Source organism: Salvelinus namaycush, chromosome 5, assembly GCF_016432855.1.
Source record: "Salvelinus namaycush isolate Seneca chromosome 5, SaNama_1.0, whole genome shotgun sequence".
NCBI classification, from domain to species: Eukaryota; Metazoa; Chordata; class Actinopteri; order Salmoniformes; family Salmonidae; genus Salvelinus; species Salvelinus namaycush.
Window position 1 is genome coordinate 59,684,806 of NC_052311.1, and position 19,210 is coordinate 59,704,015.

General features: G+C 40.9%; 2 protein-coding genes across 3 annotated transcripts; one reads left to right on the forward strand and one right to left on the reverse strand.

The window, feature by feature from the left end:
* Nucleotides 1-122: 122 nt before the first annotated feature.
* On the reverse strand, nt 123-10,042 carry LOC120048564 (GTPase-activating protein GYP7-like). Of its 2 annotated transcripts, XM_038994650.1 has the most exons (11): nt 9,889-10,042; nt 9,467-9,781; nt 7,552-7,737; nt 7,216-7,334; nt 6,640-6,743; nt 4,551-4,618; nt 4,013-4,159; nt 3,804-3,894; nt 2,428-2,576; nt 1,888-2,029; nt 123-1,762 (listed from the first exon to the last, which is right to left on the reverse strand). In XM_038994650.1, exons 2-11 carry the CDS (start codon nt 9,765-9,767, stop codon nt 1,600-1,602), a joined length of 1,470 nt encoding a protein of 489 aa, XP_038850578.1. In that variant the 5' UTR covers nt 9,768-9,781; nt 9,889-10,042; the 3' UTR covers nt 123-1,599. The 2 variants fall into 2 exon arrangements, with proteins under 2 accessions (XP_038850578.1, XP_038850576.1); XM_038994648.1 differs by having other exon boundaries at nt 9,467-10,042.
* Nucleotides 10,043-13,620: 3,578 nt separating this feature from the next.
* LOC120048567 lies at nt 13,621-18,082 on the forward strand. Its single transcript, XM_038994653.1, has 9 exons — nt 13,621-13,703; nt 13,941-14,001; nt 14,109-14,486; nt 14,588-14,635; nt 14,811-14,849; nt 16,859-16,970; nt 17,127-17,201; nt 17,344-17,422; nt 17,743-18,082. The coding sequence occupies exons 1-9, from the start codon at nt 13,623-13,625 to the stop codon at nt 17,815-17,817; spliced, it is 948 nt and encodes a 315-aa protein (XP_038850581.1). The 5' UTR covers nt 13,621-13,622; the 3' UTR covers nt 17,818-18,082.
* The last annotated feature ends 1,128 nt before the right edge of the window (nt 18,083-19,210 follow it).

Sequence of the window (19,210 nt, forward strand, 5' to 3'; positions counted from 1 at the left end):
ACAGCATACTCCATGAAAATACTACACTAACCATGAAAGCATTCACCAAGGGCTTACGTCAAGTAGGTCACACAAAGGCTATTAAACCTAAAAAGGTTAAATGAAGAACAGATTCACACGCCTTTAATGTCCCACAGTTTATTACATTTAACCCTTATATAATAACAGCCTGTACATACAATAACAAGAATGTCCCTCCAACATGCAGAAACCTATTCTTCACTCTCCAACTCGCAGGTCGAGGAACTGAAATGTCAAGCAGCTATACATCTGGAAATAATCATCCTCCTCACTGGTGGCCTTCGTTTGTAAAACATTTAATGAATTGCTCCAAACCCAATTATACTCAGAATTACATGTTCACTCCTATCTGCCTAAAAGCACTGGACACTTGAAAATGACATCTCCTTTAATGGCAAATAGCTGGATCAGAATAAAACATTTAAATCACCAACAAACCAACCCACACACATAATATCAAACTTTCACGAAGCAAGATTGTGACAGACATGCATATTTATTTTAGTATTCCAGACAGTATTAGCACACTGTCTGGAAGGGTTCTGGGGGCCTACACCCCCCCCCCCCCCCCCCCCAAACAGGTCAAAATAACATTTTATTACAAGAAATTAGCTATAAAAAGGCTAAATTCTCTCAGCCTTATGGCGAAATGTGTAGAATAGATTGGGACTAGCTATAAAACAGCAGTATGCCACTGCATTGGCAATGTGGCAGAATGGTAAACGTGCTACTCGTCAATGTTTAGGGATTTCCAGAGGGATGTCCTGACCATACTGAGAGCTATTTCAGGAGAGGTGACACACAAGTACGGTCTTAAAATGCAGCCAGGGCTGAGGGCTCTTGTAGAACTAATCAAACCTGACCCCACCTCCCGGCTCTTTCTCAGAACTGAACCAATAAACAGCTACTCCTGTCACACAGGTCCACTATGACACATAGGTCAGCTGGAGTCCTATTTTATACCTTTAGAAATAGACTTACTAGAACAGGCATCCCCGTAATTCTATGTTTACCAATACCAGGGAGTCACAACACATGCAAACTGTTGCTACATGCAATTTGTCAGTGGTCTTGATGCAGTTCCAAGACTTGTTTTCTTCCAGTAGTATCACATATTATATAGTTGAATCTCAGATCAAGGGTGAGAACACCTTTTGGCCACATCATATTCCTAATTAGTATATCATTTTGTAAACAGGGCTTTCTTCTAAACTCACCAAGAAAAACATAGAAATCAAGAAGGCCAAACTCCAGGTGAACGTATGTAACTAATTCAGCGTTGCACACTTTTCTACCCGTTCATTGACACCTTTCTAAATAATAAAATAGATAGAAATTAACATAATCAGAAACAACAACAAAGAGAGAGTCCAAATTGACAGAATTGTTGGTAAGTAAGCAGCATCACTCACTCAAGGTAGATCCCCCAGAAATATGAATGTGTCAACGTTAGTGGACAAGAGATGTAAATAGCACACACTCATCTTAGGAAATGGGTCCCTTGTTTTGAGTCCACCACACAGTTACTACAGGTTGTAGCTGAATGTTCAAGAGGTTAAGTTAAGGACTGATCTGGGTTCAGGAGAAGAAGCTGCGGAGCTGGAACAAGAAGTGTCCCTCCTTGTTTTTACTTGTCCTGCAGCGGCCATTCATATAGTCCCAAGCAGAGCGCTTACAGTAGTTGTAGAAATGCTCCTCTGCTTTCTTCAGGGTGAGGTTCAGGTCCAGAGTTCCCTGCAAACTGCACAGAGAGAAACACGGAGCGAAAGACTGATGAGTCTGGTTGTATTGCTTTGTAATGAAAAGGCAAATATTTCAGATGATGGACGGATGCAGATACTCACACACACACACACACACACACACCTGTTGGTGAACTGGATGAGCTGCACATCGTTCCTACACCTCAGCAGGGCATCTCTGTTGTCCAATAATATGGTGGCACAGATGAAGAGTTCAAAGGTGAATTCTGTGTTGACGGCCTGTGCCTCAGACACTGGTTTATCCTCTGGAACCATCCCAGAGCATTCGTTGCAACACAAACAAATCACAAGAAGGACAACATACCATTGTTATAAGCAAATACAGAAGGACCAAAACGGGCTTCTGTAAATTCATATTACCAATTGTATGGACATATACACTACATGACCAAAAGTATGTGGACACCTGCTCGTCGAACATCTCATTCCAAAATCAGCACTCGGTGGTCCTGTTCTGTGAGCTTGTGTGGTCTACCACTTCGCGGCTGAGCCGTTGTTGCTCCTAGACATTTCCACTTTACAATATATTGTGTATTTGGAACCATGCTGTGCAGTGTTTCTTATGTACTGTCACACATGTGACATGTCACTGACTCACTAGCCTGTGACTTGGAAGGATAGCCACAGGAGACTACCGTCTCACCTATACTCTGCCTGCGGGCGATCCTCTCCTGGTAGCGGGCGCGGTCCACCTGCTGGGAGATGAGCTCCAGGTGGTCACAGCTCAGGATCTCAAAGAGACGCAGGGCGTCACAGTGCTCAAACTCCCTTTGGAAACCCAGCAGCAGCCATCTGGGAGAGGGGACACACATACATGTAAGTATACACATTTCATGCAAATACACCCCTTCAAATTAGTGGATTCTGCCATTTCAGCCACACCTGTTGCTGACAGGTGTATAAAATCGAGCACAGTCATGTAATCTACATAGACAAATATTGGCAGTAGAATGGCCAGTACTTAAGAGCTCATTGGACTTTCAACGTGGCACCATCATAGGATGCCACCTTTCCAACAAGTCAGTTCATCAAATTCCTGCCCTGCTAGAGCTGCCCCGGTCAACTGTAAATGCTGTTATTGTGAAGTGGAAACTTCTAGCAGCAACAACGGCTCAGCCGCGAAGTGGTAGGCCACACAAGCTCACAGAACGGGACCGCCGAGTGCTGAAGCGCGTAAAAATTGTCTGTCCTTGGTTGCAGCTCTCACTACTAAGTTCCAAACTGCCTCTGAAAGTAATGACACCACAACACATTTTATTTGGAAGCTTCATGAAATGGGTTTCCATGGCCGAGCACCGGCTGCAGTGGTGTAAAGCTCGCCGCCATTGGACAGTGGAAACGCGTTCTCTGGAGTGATGAATCACGCTTCACCATCTGGCAGTATGACGAAAGAATCTGGGTTTGGCGGATGCCAGGAGAACGCCATCTGCCCCAATGCACAGCGCCAACTGTAAAGTTTGGTGGAGGAGACATAATGGTCTAGGCCCCTTAGTTCCAATGAAGGGAAATCTTAACACTCCAGCATACAATGACATCCTAGATGATTTTGTGCTTCCAACTTTGTGGTAACAGTTTGGAGAAGGCCCTTTCGTGTTTCAGCATGACAATGCCCTCGTGCACAAGCGAGGTCCATTCAGAAATGGTTTGTCGAGATCGGTGTGGAAGAACTTGACTGGCCTGCACAGAGCCCTGACCTCAACCCCATCGAACACCTTTGGGATGAATTGGAATGCCAACTGCGAGCCAGGCCTAATCGCCCAACATCAGTGCTCGACCTCACTAATGTTCATGTGGCTGAATGGAAGCAAGGCCCCGCAGCAATGTTCCAACATCTAGTGGAAAGCCTTCCCAGAAAAGGTGAGGCAGTTATAGCAGCAAAGGGGGGACCAACTCCATATTAATGCTCATGATTTTAGAATAAGATGTTCGACTAGCAGGTGTCCACATACACTACATGGTATGTGGAAAAAGTATGTACTGCAAACATACAGATGCAGTATATGCGTGTGTGTTGTGTACCTGTGACAGAAGGTGAAACTCTCCATGCTATCTGTGATCAGGTGGGTGTGGAGCTGAGGATCCAACTCCTTCAGCAGTGCTGCCTCCAGCTCTGAGTGACAACAATCAAAACGTTAATAACATTACCTTATTATCAATCTACCATATTATTACACATGTACAGAGAAGACAGACAAATAAATTAAAAAACATAATTAAAACTAACAAACCTATCTTCCTGTGCAGGCCGTCAGCGCGGAAGTCCTTGGAGAACTTCTCCATGTAGCAGGAGAAGCTCCAGTAGGTGTCCACCTCAGAGTCCAGCACCTCCAGGAATCGGCTACAAAGGTCATTCATCCCCTGAGCATAGCTCACCTCTGACCCCCAGCACATCAGCATGAAGAAAGTAAGTAAATACAGTTACTTTAGCTTACTACTAAGACTAAGGGGATAATCTAAACATGAAATATGCGTGTACATTTCTCGTAAATTATGCATTTACTTCCATGGCAGACAGCCGCGAAAACCTACACACACATTTGTCAAGTTGGGATTGTGTAACACGTTACTCCGGCAACATATATTTCTCCATAGAGGGCTCTCTAACTAAACTTCCTTTCAGTGGTTGGGTGACAACCGGCTCATGACCAGTATACAGTATTTGCAGCACTAAACTGAGATGGGCAGGGTCAAAGATAAACAGAGAGAGTGAGAAAAGAAAGAAAAAGAGAAGACAAAGAGACAATAGGAGAGAGAAAGAGAGATTACCTGGGTGAAAAGCAGCATATGTGATGAGAATATCCCTCAACACCAGCAGATTGCCCAAGCCTTCACCCCTGTAAAAGCAAACAAACCAAAAACACTAGGGTTGCAAAGGGAGAAAATGTTACTGGTAACTTTACCAGTACACTACTAGAATATTGGACACTTTCTAGGATTTCAGGTAATTCTCATAACATGTAACAGATAAAATAATAAAATAAGATGTCTTAAATGTGACAAAGCTGTTAAACATAATCCTTAATAAAACCCATAAATTTATGAATAGAGTTAGTATTTAATATGAGGGTTTCAGCATGGAATGTCCTTTCTATCTTTTTTATATGCTTGTATTTATTTTACTACGGGTATGTCAATGTCTTTGTTGTAAATGTTTTGGGGCCGAACTGGTGGCAGTTGTGAAAAAAGTAAATAGTTGGAAGAGTTGCAGACAATGTCATTCTATTTAATATGCTTTTTTTCATTATGTAGGCCATTTTCTCCTGAACCATATGGTCTATCCACTAGAACAGGGTTTCCATAACTTCTTTTTTTTTGCAACCCAACCATGTAAAAACAGTGATGTAATCAAAGGCCAATGTTTACTTTTTTAATTGGGGCTATGGCAATCTATTACAAATCAGTTTGACAGTACTTCAATCTAAAGAAAGTATGGTTTGAGGTGACTGAAATGAATCAGAAAGGTATTGGGAAGTTCATCAGGCAATAAAATTTAGCATGATATTCTGTGTAGAAAAGATCATTGATGATATTCTTTTCCCCCCAGTCTGATTTAGAGCCTGGTCTTGTCCACTCTGTTCTAATGAGTCCTGCGCAGTGAGGGAAACAGAAGACACATACGTATTCCTTATCTTTCAGTGAAGGCGTCATAATATTTTGTAGCTTAAACCGTAAAAAAATTTGAGACATTTGTAGGAAGAAAACAGAAACTGCTCTGTTTATTACAACCGTATCTAGCGGCCACTGGAGGTTACTGACAGAATCCCAGTTCTATGAACCAAGCGCAATTATTCATATTTTTTCTTTGTCTCTACCCCTAGTTTGGGAAACGCTGCACTAGAAACTAATGGACACACAGATGTAAAGATTAAGAAAATATCACTATTTTATATGAATATTTTTTTTTAAAGTTACCATAGATAAATTAACTGTTAATTACCAAAATTACTTTGACAAAATCTGATAACTTTGGTAAATTACCAGTAGTTTTGCAACCCTCATTAAAACAAATCAGATCAAATACACTGATACCTCACACAAAAAGACTGATCCTTAAAATGAGTAGCTACATGTAGCCTACTGGCTTTATATGGGTTGTAATGTCAAGCTAAAAAACTTTAACGTTGTAACGACACAGCTTTCTTATCCTAAAACCAACAGGTAGTCAGTGTGTCACTGCTTATACATGTCGACTGAGAACGAACACTTAAGGCCCTACTCCAATATGCCCTGTTGATTTAAGTGTTGAACTGTTTGTAGCTGACAGCCTGCCAGAGGAGTTTAAACATAAATCCTGTTAAGCTTCCTGTTTCTGTTAAGTGTTGAGCAATGTTCCCTGTAAAGGCATCAGCATGCTTTAGTTCGCCTGGCGCCTAGCCGAGCTCGGCTAACCGAAACTAATGTGATCGCTTACTCCAATAAAAAAACGTCGCTTGAAAAACGAGAAAAAAAAAGTGGCAAGAGTACTGTTTGTCCATTTTGAGACGCCGTAGCCAGATTACACTTCCTCAAAAAGTCAGGATTAATTTAAGGTAACTCAAGAAATCTGTCATTAATTTTGAGGATTTCCAGAGGAGATCTTAATCGTGCAATTTTGTATCTGACTAGAATGTTTGGTGCAGTATTTCTCAAGTGAACAAAATGTGCATGAGGACGAGTCATCTCTCGTTGAATGACAACAAGCACTTCATTGAAGAATCCCTACTGGTGACCAATCTCCGACGAGGGGGTGTAGACTCTGGCTACCGACTTACTATTTGATCACCACAAAGTATTGAGTATTCATCTGTGAGAATTTCATTGGCGCTCTGTCTCAATGTATAGAGACTGAAGTTGATAATGAACTAAAGCCACTCACGAGTAGTAGGGTAGGTCTCTGTCTGTCCGAGGCACGTCCTTGTCGATGATTCGGATGGCCTCTTGGAGCTCCTCCAGATCAAAGGTCACCCGCTCAAACAACACCTGGGTTCAGGGGTCAGAGAAACAAAGATATTAGTGGTCAGATGGACTATGTCATCATCTCAGATTTCAGTCTAGCATACTGTAGACTGTAAAGGTCTGTAACAAGAAATGTCAACCTCGGAGAGTGTGACCAGCTGTTAAGAGATTATAAAATATAATATTCAGTAATAAAATGACAGAGTGGATTATATTGACATGTACATGACTAAAACACACAGTTTGTAGCCTAACACCCATATCCTGGTGCAATATAAACTGACAACATTTCAAACAGCCCCAAGCTAAATTACCTTAGTACATTTTCAACGCATAGCACTTCTGTTGAACATATTAACTATGAATAGGTGAATGGTCAATAGGGAAGGTGTATGGTAATTTTGATCTCATATAAACAAAAATGCAAAGAGGGAGAAGCAGTTAAACCATGTACTTTTCAGGGGGGTTTGTGTGTACTTTGAGGCTGGTGGTTTACCTGGGCCTGTAGCTCCAGGAAGGACAGCCTCTCCTTGACCTCGTCACTCTGGTTCTGAGCCTGCAGCTGGACCCTGTCCTGCCTCACATCGAAGTACCGCACCGCTGCCACCAACTCAGCTAGAAACACACACAGGGAAGGAGGAAGAGAATTGTAGACAGGTGAGCGAGAGTGAAGGAAGCAACTTTACAGGAGGAAACCAGGGAGAATTTACAAAATTGGTTGAGCTCATAGATTCCAGCATAAAGTTGATGAGTCTAGAATAAGGTGCTGAACAACAATAGATAGCAAGAGAGAGAAAGAAAGAGTATAAGTTGATCTACATCCAGGCCCTACCATCGGTGCCATTTATACGCAGTCGGACGGCGGCAGGAAAAAGCTGCTGCCACTTCCTCTTCATGGAGTGGTAGCGGACGTTGAGCTGCTCCTGCAGTAGGGGGCGCTCCAGAGAGGTGGAGCTGCAGGGGTACATCCCGAACAGGAAACGCCACACCTGGCCACGCCCCGAAGGGGACACACCACCTAGACACATACAGCACAGGTTGAGTCCACATACTTTACAATGGCTTCTTTCCTCCTGTGTGTTCCTTTTCCTCACTCCTCAACCTCACTGATGGGAAACAACTGGACAGGTGAGAGATGCAAAGACATGTCCACTTGGTGTTCTGGACTGGTAGGTCTCTAGCTTTTCAACAGAATCGACTCAGGTTATAATGTTGAGACAAGGACTTCTGCATAATTTTACAGGAGTGTGAAGACTAGACTAGAACTAAAATATAAACGATAAGCTTTTGGATCAATTGGCCTCTGACTAGATATTTTTTTTACATTTTTTATTTAGCTAGGCAAGTCAGTTAAGAAAGAATTCTTATTTACAATGACGGCCTACCCCGGCCAAACCCTAACGACGCTGGGCCAATTGTGCGCCGCCCTATGGGACTCCCAAACACGGCCGGTTGTGATACAGCCTGTAATCGAACCAGGGTCTGTAGTGATGCCTCTAGCACTGATGTAGCGCCTTAGACCGCTACGCAACTCGGGAGATAAAGTGGCTAATTTATTCCTTCTAGCTAATTTATCCCTAAACAAACTATGCTTCTCAAGGAATGAGTGGCTTATAATGGTTAGTGTGCAAAACAAGTCTTGATCCTCAGCGTGGAGACCTTTAGCCCCCTTCTTAGAGCTCTGACAGGGATCATTATATAATGTTTTTGCACCATAGTCATTTCAGCTAATGATATCGCGCCAGAGGAGAGAAGGAATGTGCATCAATGAAAGAGAGGGGGGGGGGGGGGGGGGGTTCCGTGTTCCTGATTAAGTTTTTTGATAAACGTCTCTGTAGCAGTATACCATGTACCTAGCTCACAGAGCTCTACCTTGCGTGCAATGGACTCTCTCTGAGCTTTTCAGCATGACGAAGCCCTAGGGGTTCCCAGGAACTAAATTCAGAGGGGGGGTTCAGTGTTTACAGTCAACACTATGCACCCTGAGTCCTACATCTTGGTCATATACTGTAGCTGTTTCCCCTAACCACTGATACATGGTCAGATATTTTGTCATCCCTAAATGGTTAAGATTATGATTGGTAGTTGGATAATCTGATCCTAGATCTGATGTTAGGGTCCATTTCACCTTGAGCTTGAAAACATGTGAGTGAAGGCCCTGAGTGTACCGGTGACTGCAACTTACTTATGGAGCATTGATGCAGATAGAAGCTAGAAAGTATACAGTCCCCAGCTATTCACCCATTCATACACTCCCCTCTTGTTTTCCCTCAGGAGCAGATGTGTGTGGACTGTTGCTGTCATACCCACAAACCATGACTGATGGATTTCATGTGAATCATGATTTTTCCTCCCTCTGAAAATAATCTGTCAGATCACACCAAAGGTCTTGACTGGTAACTGTAAAACCAAACCATAGTCTGTTTCTAAAAGTCTTTGCTTGAGGGGTCTCAGTGAGGTTTGATTACATGGCTTTCTAGAGAATGGTTTAACTGTAGTGCAGTCAGCTAGCTCCTCAGGCAAACATCACTTGACTTGTAGATATTGATAGAGCAATAGCAAATCTGGGAAACCCAGCACTGGGAAGCAATTGAACTTTACTTAATTTAAACTGTGATATGCTCCAGCTTACTGGCCCATAATGTTTGAATATTAAATACTTTTCAATTAATTAATATGTTGAATTATGAATTGGCAGTGATTCATGCCTATCAATTTCTCTTTAGGATATCGTATCCCATCCTTACCATTCTTGAAAATGTGCATCCGCAGCCTGGACTCGTCCACTCTCCCCTCTGCGTCCATAACGCCAGGTAACTCGAGAGGTGTCTTGGGTAGAGCAGGTGCGTTTACCAATGATACTTTCTGTTGGTTCCCAAACACCGCCGTGACATTATTGACAGGTGAACTTCTTTTCGTTGTTCCATGCTTTCCCTTTGTTTTAATAAGGGGAGTCCCATGTACTCCGAGTTCTTTGGCGGTACTTTCACGACCGGGAATATCAAGTGCAGGTGAGTGCTGTAGCCCGTTCTCCTGTAGAGTGTCCATGATGTATATTCTCACTAATGACACGAAGTGTAAAACACAAACATTCCTCCTCGTGAAAACGCCTTGAGTGCCCGCTAAATTTGTTTGTTGTAAAAAATTAAAAAATAAAGTTACGTTTTACCTTCCTTTCAATTTAATGTTTATGCAGCGCTCCGACTTTAAATGGAATATCCTTCAATACACAGGAGTTAGGACATTTCCCAGTTCAGGCAGGAATCCATGTTGTGTGAGACTTCTATGCTCTGCCCACTTTAAACCTCACGACCAAAGTTCTTCCTGTGAGTCAATCATATGACTGAACCTTACTGTTTTGTGTGTGTGGCCTACATTCGGGTTTTTATGTCGGGTTGAAAGCCGCAATTCTTCGGCTACAGGAGCATTTTAACACCACCTAGGGGTTTTTACAAGACAACTATTTCTACTGTGTAAGGCTAGGCTACACATGGTCAGTCTGGCATAAGCGTTTGAAAGTGAAACGCCTTCATTCATATTCGTGGCTTCTTATGATGGACAATTCTAAACTGCTCTGTTATCATGCTACACTCAAACCTAAATCTTTACATTTCCTCCCACACTATGAATGGAAGTGGTCTGTGAAATGCAGATTCAGTGCAATACTAAAACTAATGACCAATATTATGACCATACAATATGTTGGGCCTTTTCCCATTGATGAATTGAAAAACTACTTAACAGTTTTTTAATTTAACCTTTATTAAATCCTCCAAATAAGATCTTTAAGAACTGATTGTGAGGCCTCCAAGCACTAGGATGACCACCAGCTTCACTGCCAGAAAAGCATAAAAAGAAAAGTTGCATCTCTGAAGTATTCTCTTCTGCACCTTAAAAAAAACAAAATAATTTTGAAAACATTAACTTCAAAGGGAAGGACAACATCATCTGTATGATAACTTGATACATTTTTGAGCAATACAATAGTAAGGGAATAAATGTGATCTTTTTTTGGCCTAATATGTGAAAAATGTTGTTGTGTTACCTGGGATAACTGAGGTAAATATTAACCCATAAGGTGTAGGCCTAGCCTCGATGAGGAGGAGTCTTGTCCCATTGCCATGGTACTGCTTGTCCTTCCCATTGACGCAGAGTGCAGAAGTAATAGCCTATGTCATTCAGCTCTAACCAGGTCATCAAGATGCTTGTGTCTGTTGTGTTCAGGTCGTAGTTTTTCTGAAACCTCCCCTTGAATCGGGGCAAGTCACTCATCTCCCTCCACACCTTCCTCTGGCCATGTGTGGCCGTGTTGATGTACCACTCTGCCCTGCAGCCAGTGATAAGCTCTCCGCTGTCCAACAGGACACGGCATCCCATGGAGACTTTCTGGGCCAGTGTGACGGTCACCACAGGGTCCTGGTCCACCCATACACGACAGAAAGCCTGATGAGGGACTGGACAACAGAATAGACAAATAGTTGAGAGAAATGTTCTCGTTATGGTATAATTAAGCAATAAGGACCAAGGGGGTGTGGTATATGGCCAATATGCCACGGCTAAGGGCTGTTCTTATGCGCAACGCGGAGTGCCTGGACACAGCCCCCTTAGCCGTGGTATATTGGCCATATATCACAAACCCCTGTGGTCCGTTATTGCTATTATAAACTGGTTACCAATGTAATTAGAGCAGTAAAAATACATGTTTTATCATACCTGTGGTATACGGTCTGATATACCACAGCTGTCAGCCAATCAGCACTCAGGGCTCAAACCACCCATTTTCTAAATAACTAGATTCCTGTCAAGAGGATGACTTTCTTTGCCATCAAGACAAAAGAGTGAAACTAGATGCACCTGTTTAGATCTCTCCTATAGTCAACATTGGGGTTTGTGTCTGCGGACTGCGCAAAACTAAATTAAAACCCAAACAAGATAAAACCATTACCTTTGAGAAGGATGATCACAATTAGGACAATGTGAAAGGTAGTCATTCCTTACAGCAACAAGAAGAGACAAATAATTATCATGTTGTATGATACTAAAAGTCCGATTTTGTGGGTTTAATAGTGGAAGAATTTCATCCAGATAAGAGATTCAGAGAAGAAATGTACTAAATGTGTCTTTCAAGTCTTACCTTATGCCCCCAAATAGTACGGCAAAACAATTACAATAACCAACTTTACTTCCTTAAGTTAATTTCCTGATGCTCTACCTGAGGTTTAAAAAAATATATAGATATGAGTCAAACCCACTGTGGTTTCCAATGTAGGTTTGTGTGAGCAAATGTCAATTGGATGTGGATATCAGAAATACTTAATGTGTATGTTTAAATCATTGACCTTGCAAAGGCCTAAACAATATAAAAGTGGTTTTGTTTTCCTATTTTAAAAGTTCCAGAGAGGGTTCAGCGAAAGAAAGAGGGGGTGAGCGAAAGACAGAGAGGCATGAGGGATAGAGAGATCGAGACAGGGATGAGAGAAAGACAGAGAGATTATGAGCGATTTTTTTTTTTTCTGCGTTCCTGATCATGCGTCAGTTACACTCATACTCACTACCCCACAATCCCCACCCCGTGGCAGCCCCTCTCTAGTAGAACACCATGTACCTAGCTAACAGAGCTCTACCTTGTGTGCAGTGGAAGCCTCATGACTCTGAGCTTTTCCGCATGACAAAATCTCTTCAGCAACCACAGGCTAGAGATGATTGTGTTTACAGTTCAACACTGTATACCCTGTGTCATATCTCTCTTTCTCATATCTCCCTTACTGATAGAGAGAGAAAAAAAGAGAGAGAAAGACTCCTCAGCACATTTGGTTCCTTGAAAGTTGTGGGAATGTACATTTTTGTTACCCATTTGTTCTGGGAATGAAGCCATACGTTTCCTGACTGGTAAAACGTTGTTTTTTAAATGTTCTGATAATGGAAGCGAAAATTTAGCCTGTTCTGGGAATGTAAATTTTTAGGGTACAGGGAGGTTCTGAGAACGTTTCATTATGGAACCCTGAAAGTTTTCCTGCGAGGTTTTATTAACATTTTGAGAACAAAAATGATAGGCTATTTGAAGGTAATTAAATAACATTCTGAGAACATGTTTCAATAACAATGTTGGCCTAGTTTGGGTTAACTGTTTTGAACACATGGAAATTAATTTGTTTAGGCATTTTCATTGTTATAGCAAGGCATTGGTGAGATTCAAACCTATGATCTTCTGTTTTCTATTCATGGAATTAGTCCACTGTGCCACCAGGATGTACAAACAGGCCCAATTTCAAAGGAAACAAGCGCTCATTAAGATTAGGTGTCGATAGAGAGAGTTTTGTTGATGCTGAGAACGGAATATTTTTAAATAAAAAAAATGTATTGTGGTTTTTATGGCAAGTTTTCTTAATGTTCTGAGAACACGACGTTAAATAGAACCATGAGGAATACCTGCAGAAAACATGTTGAAGTACTGAAATTCCTACAGAAGAATGTTGTTTCTTAACATTCTCTGAAAGTTCTGAGAACATGACTTTAATAGAACCATGAGGAAACCTGTAGAAAACTAAATAAAATTCCCACCTAAGAAACACATGGTTCTCAAAACGTAATGTGCCATCTGGGTATCCTGCACCGTTCCCAGAATGTTGTGGGAAGGTTGTATTCAAAATAACCATAGGACAACCACACTCTCACCAAGCTCTAAGAAACATATGGTTCTCAGAACGTTATGTGCTAGCTGTTTCTCAAGTAATTAGCCAACAGTCACCTTCAGTTTACACATTTACACAACTTCCTCTAATTCCTTTTTTTGTTCAATCACCATCATTGTTAAGTAACAGGAAATACACATGCAATACTTTTGACACCACTCTCGTTATAACTGCTTGTCACTCATTTTACTGGAACCAGTTGGCTTTTAAGATGTGTGTCAGTGCCATGGTCACTACTGGTGTTTTCCTTGGACCTGTAGCCTCCTGTTTTGGCACCTCTTTTCACAACACAGTGAGTATCCTCTGTAGATTTGAGTTTTTATTTTGTTGTTGCTGAACCAACATTATTTCCCAGTGCTTTACAGTCTATGCTATGCTTGTTGGTCAGTGGTAATGTTGTATTTGGTTGACACAATTATGATGGGCGTGCCATCTGACACCAGGCATCTTTAACACAACATGTAAAAGATATTAGGAATCTGGTGCGTCATTAGTTAGAATTAACTTTCAAATCTCTCTGTTGGACCAGATGAGCCCATTGATGTGGATTGAGATGATGCTCATTTTGTCTCAAGCCTCTGGCACTAGTGGTATGCGTTTCATTTTTATGTCAATATGCACTCAGTGTTTTCTTATGCTATGTCTAAACAACATGAACTGAATAATCCTAATACTTTTGTTGTTAATTCAAACACAGGTGTGGATTGGAAAGCTGATTACCCGAAGGTTGTTTTTACCAATAAGGGAGATGATGTGACCATTCCATGCAATGTTACCTATCCCCCGTCCCCATCTAAAGAGCCTATCCAGGCCTACTGGAAACGCCTGGGAAAAACTAAACTTAAGATCAATGAAAATGACAAGAATGAATTCCTCTATCACCCCAACAACACATTCGTCATCAAGAGTTTTCAGAACAGGACCAACCTGACAGGAAATGTCACTAAGGGAAACTGCTCCCTGAACATCAAGAGAATTGAAGAAGGCGACATGGGGCCCTCCTACTACTTGAGAATTGCCACTGGAGCCAACAACTTCAGTTTTATTAATGAACTTGTCTACATTAACATTTCTGGTAAGCAGTAGAGGATGCAATGTAAAGTGCTTTTGTTCAGTGAAGTGTGTCATTAATTTGATATGGAGGAAACTAACCCCTACTGTATTTTTTCCATTCAGGAACCTCCGGGACTATTTCAATCATACCAATGGACAAGTCAAACACAGGTGAAGTATTCAGCTTAGAATTTTCACGTACACACAGAATTTTAACTGTTGCTCTGAATCAGATATTGGTTTACTTTAGAAATTACCAGTGAAACTGACACAGTTGATAACACCAATAACAATGTATTTGTCAAAGTTAAAAGATGGGCTGAAGTTGTTTTTGTCTCCTTTTCAGTTGATTCCACGACTACAGTTCCATTAGCCACCACAGAATGTAAGTAGACTCTCAGGGACAGTTTCCCAGACCCATAAGCCTAGTCTTGGACTAAAATGTATGCTATATCTACAGTGCGTTCAGAAAGTATTCATACCACTTGACTTATTACACATGTTGTTGTGTGACAGCCTGAATTCAAAATGGATGAAATATTTATTTCTATCTCATCTATCTACACCACAGGAGGTTGGTGGCACCTTCATTGGGGAGGACAGGCTCGTGGTAATGACTGAAGCGGAATTAATGGAATGATATCAAGCACATTGTTTCCATTTGATACCATTCCATTTACTTCGTTCCAGCCAATTTAATGAGCTGACCTCCACTCAGCAGCCTCCACTGATCTACATGCAATACTGAGAAAGAGAAAACATATTTTTAGAAATGTATGCAAAGTTATTGAAAATGAAATACAGAAATATCTTTACATAAGTATTCACACCCCTGAGTCAATACATATTAGAATCAGCTTTGGCAGTGATTACAGCTGTAAGTCTTCCTGGGTAAGTCTCTTAGAGCTTTGCACTCTTGAATTGTACAATATTTGCAGATAATATTTTTTTTAATTCTTCAAGCTCAGTCAAGCTGGTTCTTGATCATCGCTAGACAGACATTTTCAAGTCTTGCCAAGCCGACAAAACTGTAACTAGGCAACACAGGAACATTCAATGTTGTCGTGGTAAGCAACTCCAGAGTATATTTTGCCTTGTGTTTTAGGTTATTGTCCTGCTGAAAGGTGAATTTGTCTTCCTGTGTCTGTTGGAAGCAGACTGAACCAGGTTTTCCTCTAGGATTTTTCCTGCGCTTATCTCTATTCCGTTTATTTTTATCCTAAAAAAACTCCCTAGTCCTTGCCGATGACAAGCATACCCATAACATGATGCAGCCAACACCATGCTTGAAAGTATGAAGAGTGGTACTCAGTGATGTGTTGTGTTAGATTTGCCCCAAACATAAGGTTTTGTATTCAGGACATAAAGTACTTATTTTTTTTGATAACAGGATGCATGCTTTGGAGTATTTTTATTCTGTACATGATTCCTTCTTTTCACTCTGTAATTTAGGTTAGTATTGTGGAGTAAATACAGTGTTGTAGATCCATCCTCAGTTTTCTCCTATCACAACCATTAAATTCTGTAATTGAAATCACTGAGCGGTTTCCTTCCTCTCTGGCAACAGAGTTAAGAAGGACCCCTGTATCTTTGTAGTGACTGGGTGTATTGATACACCATCCAAAGTGTAATTAATAACTTCACCATGCTCAAAGGGATATTCAATGTCTGCTTTTTTTACCCATCTACCAATAGGTGCCCTTTGCAAGGCATTGGAAAACCTCCCTGGTCTTTGTGGTTGAATCTGTTTGAAATGTACTGTTTGACTGAGAGACCTTACAGACAGTTGTATGTGTGGGGTACAGAGATGAGGTAGTCATTCAAATATCATGTTAAATACTATTATTGCACACAGTGAGTCCATGCAACTTATGTGACTTGTTAAGCAAATTTTTACTCCTGAACTTATTTAGGCTTGCCATAACAAAGGGATTGAATACTTATTGACTCAAGACATTTCAGCTTTTCATTCTTTATTAATTTGCAAACATTTCTAAAAACATAATTCCACTTTGACACTATTGTGTGTAGGCCAGTGACACAAAATCTAAATTTAATCAATAAAGAATTCAGGCTGTAACACAACAAAATGTGGAAAAAGTCAAGGGGTGGGAATACTTTCTGAAGGCACTGTATCCATTTCAAATCAAATCTTTTGAGAGAGGGTCTCTTGATTGTGCATTGGGAGGCAGGTAGTCTAGCAGTTAAGAGTGTTGGGCCGGTAACCAAAAGGTTGGTGGTTCGAATCCTCGAGCTGTGAAATATCTGTTGATGTGCCCTTGAGCAAGGCACTTAACCATAGTTGCTCTGGATAAAAGTGTTGACTAAAATGTAAAAAAATATTAATTCAAATGAATAAATATTCCTCAGTCCTAATCAGAATGTTTTTCACAGTGTGTGAGGAAGCGCTATCCACGACCATATATATTGCCATCACGGTCCCAGTGGTTGTAGTTTTACTGGTTGCTGTATTGGGAAGTGTTTGGTTCTTCAAGTACAGGAAAAGGTGGGTCCGGGTGATGGGTGTCCCCAGAGGGATGCTCTCAAGTTTGACTGACATTGATCAATTTCTAATGCAACATGATGTCCTCTGCCTTCTATTAGTCATTGCAGATACATTTTACTCACATTCGCTAAAATAACAACTGATTTGATATTCTAGGTCCAGGTTTGTCACTAAGCAAGTGTCTGGATATTATGCTAATTTCACCATGACTCCAATGGCCAAACCTGAAAGGTATGCTTACAACTATGAAACATTCTTCGGTAAATTGCTAATCAGACATATTTCAGTTTTTCTTCTGAATGTTACTCTAAAATATGTTCTTTGAGTTGACCTACAGTGTCAGTGAACTACTTGTCTTCCCCTATCTCCACAGAGTCAAAACTACAAAGAAAGATGACACCCAAGTTCCTCCTCCAAGGGTCATCGATGAGCCCGTCTATGGCAACGTCCAGGTACATTACAGCACCCTGAGCAGATCCGTTTTAAACTGACAGTACTCTTTATAATGATAGTACATGTAGACTGTTATTAAGTCATCAGCTTTGGACCTAATGGTGTTTACCAACTGGGCACACACTGGTTGACTCAATGTTGTTTCCTCGTCATTGAAATGACATGACAATGAAGCAACGTGAAATAGATGTTGAGTTGACGTCTGTAGCCAGTGGGTACTATATATGTTTACCATGTTGGCCATTTAGTGTTGTGCTCATAGCTTCTCGATAGACCTTTCCCTACCTTCCCTGCCTGATTTCTCCATTTCTCTTTACAGGGTCCAAACGATCCGATGGACAGTATGGATCAAATGGACAGTGTATATGCAAATGTGGATCATGCAAAACAGTGATGAAGCTGCATCTCAGATTTCGTCACTGCTTAATAATACTTGTTGAATATGTGTGTGTGTGCGCGTGTGTGTTTTTGTCTTGATTGTTTTCTTGTCAAAAGGCAGTTTACAGAGTGTCAGCCCTCGTTTTTCACATCCTGTTTGACTTTCACTTGGTTAGACAATAATATGTGCAGTTTGTTTGTTAAATGTAAAATACATAGTTCAGTATGTAACTATTTTTGAAAGGACTGGCTTTCAAATAAACATACTTACTGAGATGATATGCTACCGGTTGTTTGATTCAATGTCAAAACATTTCACACAAAAACAGCTCTCGCAGTCCTATATTGACAAGCATTCGCAACTAAACATAACGTTTGTGCTGAGTTGGAGAGAAACATAATGTTGCCAGAAATTGTAAACATTTTTGACAAAGGCTTTCTGGGTAGTCATGAGTGAATGAAGTCATACACATGAGATTCACGTGTCAAAGTGAATACATTTTTTGAGTTTTGATTGGTTGAGTGTTAAGTTTTCTATGTTGCATATGTGAACAAACAGTATCTGATAAGAAACTTTGCAGACAATAACTGCCATTGTTATTTATTTTTTCAGGGGTCGGATGCATATATAGGCCTTGATTTTGGTACTCAAATGCAACGTCTCAGGGTAAGAGTGGGTGAATCTCTGGCATATTACTGGACATGAACTAAGGAAACACAGAAAAGGTACTTCTGCATTCTTATTTTTTCAGTTCAAACTCATACATTGTATTCTGTGTTTGACGAATGAGAGCTGTTGCAATTGCTTTGGTTTAGGATTTCATCTCTACGGCGTCTGTTTTAACACATTTCCTCTCTTTTCTTCCATAGTCACCTGTGATGGAGCTCAAACTGCTGTTTCATGTTTTGCTGTTATATGGTACCTCCTTAATTTCCTGATAATATTACAGCAGTCATGTTTGTGCAAGCTGTCTATGTACACTAGGAAGGAAATGTTTGACCCAAGTTTAACAATTTAAAGGCAGTGCTACCAAATACTAATTGAGTGTATGTAAACTTCTGACCCACTGGGAATGTGATGAAAGAAATCAAATCTGAAATAAATCATTCTCTCTACTATTTTTCTGACATTTCACACTCTTAAAATAAAGTGGTGATCCTAACTGACCTAAGACAGGGAATTTATATGAGGATTAAATGTCAGGAATTGTGAAAAGCTGAGTAAATGTATTTGACTAAGGTGTATGTAAACTTCCGACTTCAACTATTTTTTTTTTTAAATGCTATATATAATATAAATCGAGGTGAGGGCGATGGAAATGCCTTTGGCAGTTGATCTGCTTCTGTTCTGTGGGTGGCACTGTGTGATCTTTTCGAAGGATGGGTCCTGGTCTCTCAGGGGCCATGGG

What these genes read in the sequence shown, in the direction of transcription:
- LOC120048564 (XM_038994650.1), bottom strand. Translation starts at nt 9,767, where the DNA reads ATGGACACTCTACAGGAGAACGGGCTACAGCACTCACCTGCACTTGAT. An exon ending in GATGCACATTTTCAAGAATG is followed by an intron (nt 7,738 to 9,466) that starts GTAAGGATGGGA and finishes GTATGTGTCTAG; the next exon opens with GTGGTGTGTCCCCTTCGGGG. An exon ending in CTCATCCAGTTCACCAACAG is followed by an intron (nt 1,763 to 1,887) that starts GTGTGTGTGTGT and finishes CTCTCTGTGCAG; the next exon opens with TTTGCAGGGAACTCTGGACC.
- LOC120048567 (XM_038994653.1), top strand. Translation starts at nt 13,623, where the DNA reads ATGTGTGTCAGTGCCATGGTCACTACTGGTGTTTTCCTTGGACCTGTA. An exon ending in TCAAGCCTCTGGCACTAGTG is followed by an intron (nt 14,002 to 14,108) that starts GTATGCGTTTCA and finishes ATTCAAACACAG; the next exon opens with GTGTGGATTGGAAAGCTGAT. An exon ending in AATGGACAAGTCAAACACAG is followed by an intron (nt 14,636 to 14,810) that starts GTGAAGTATTCA and finishes TCTCCTTTTCAG; the next exon opens with TTGATTCCACGACTACAGTT.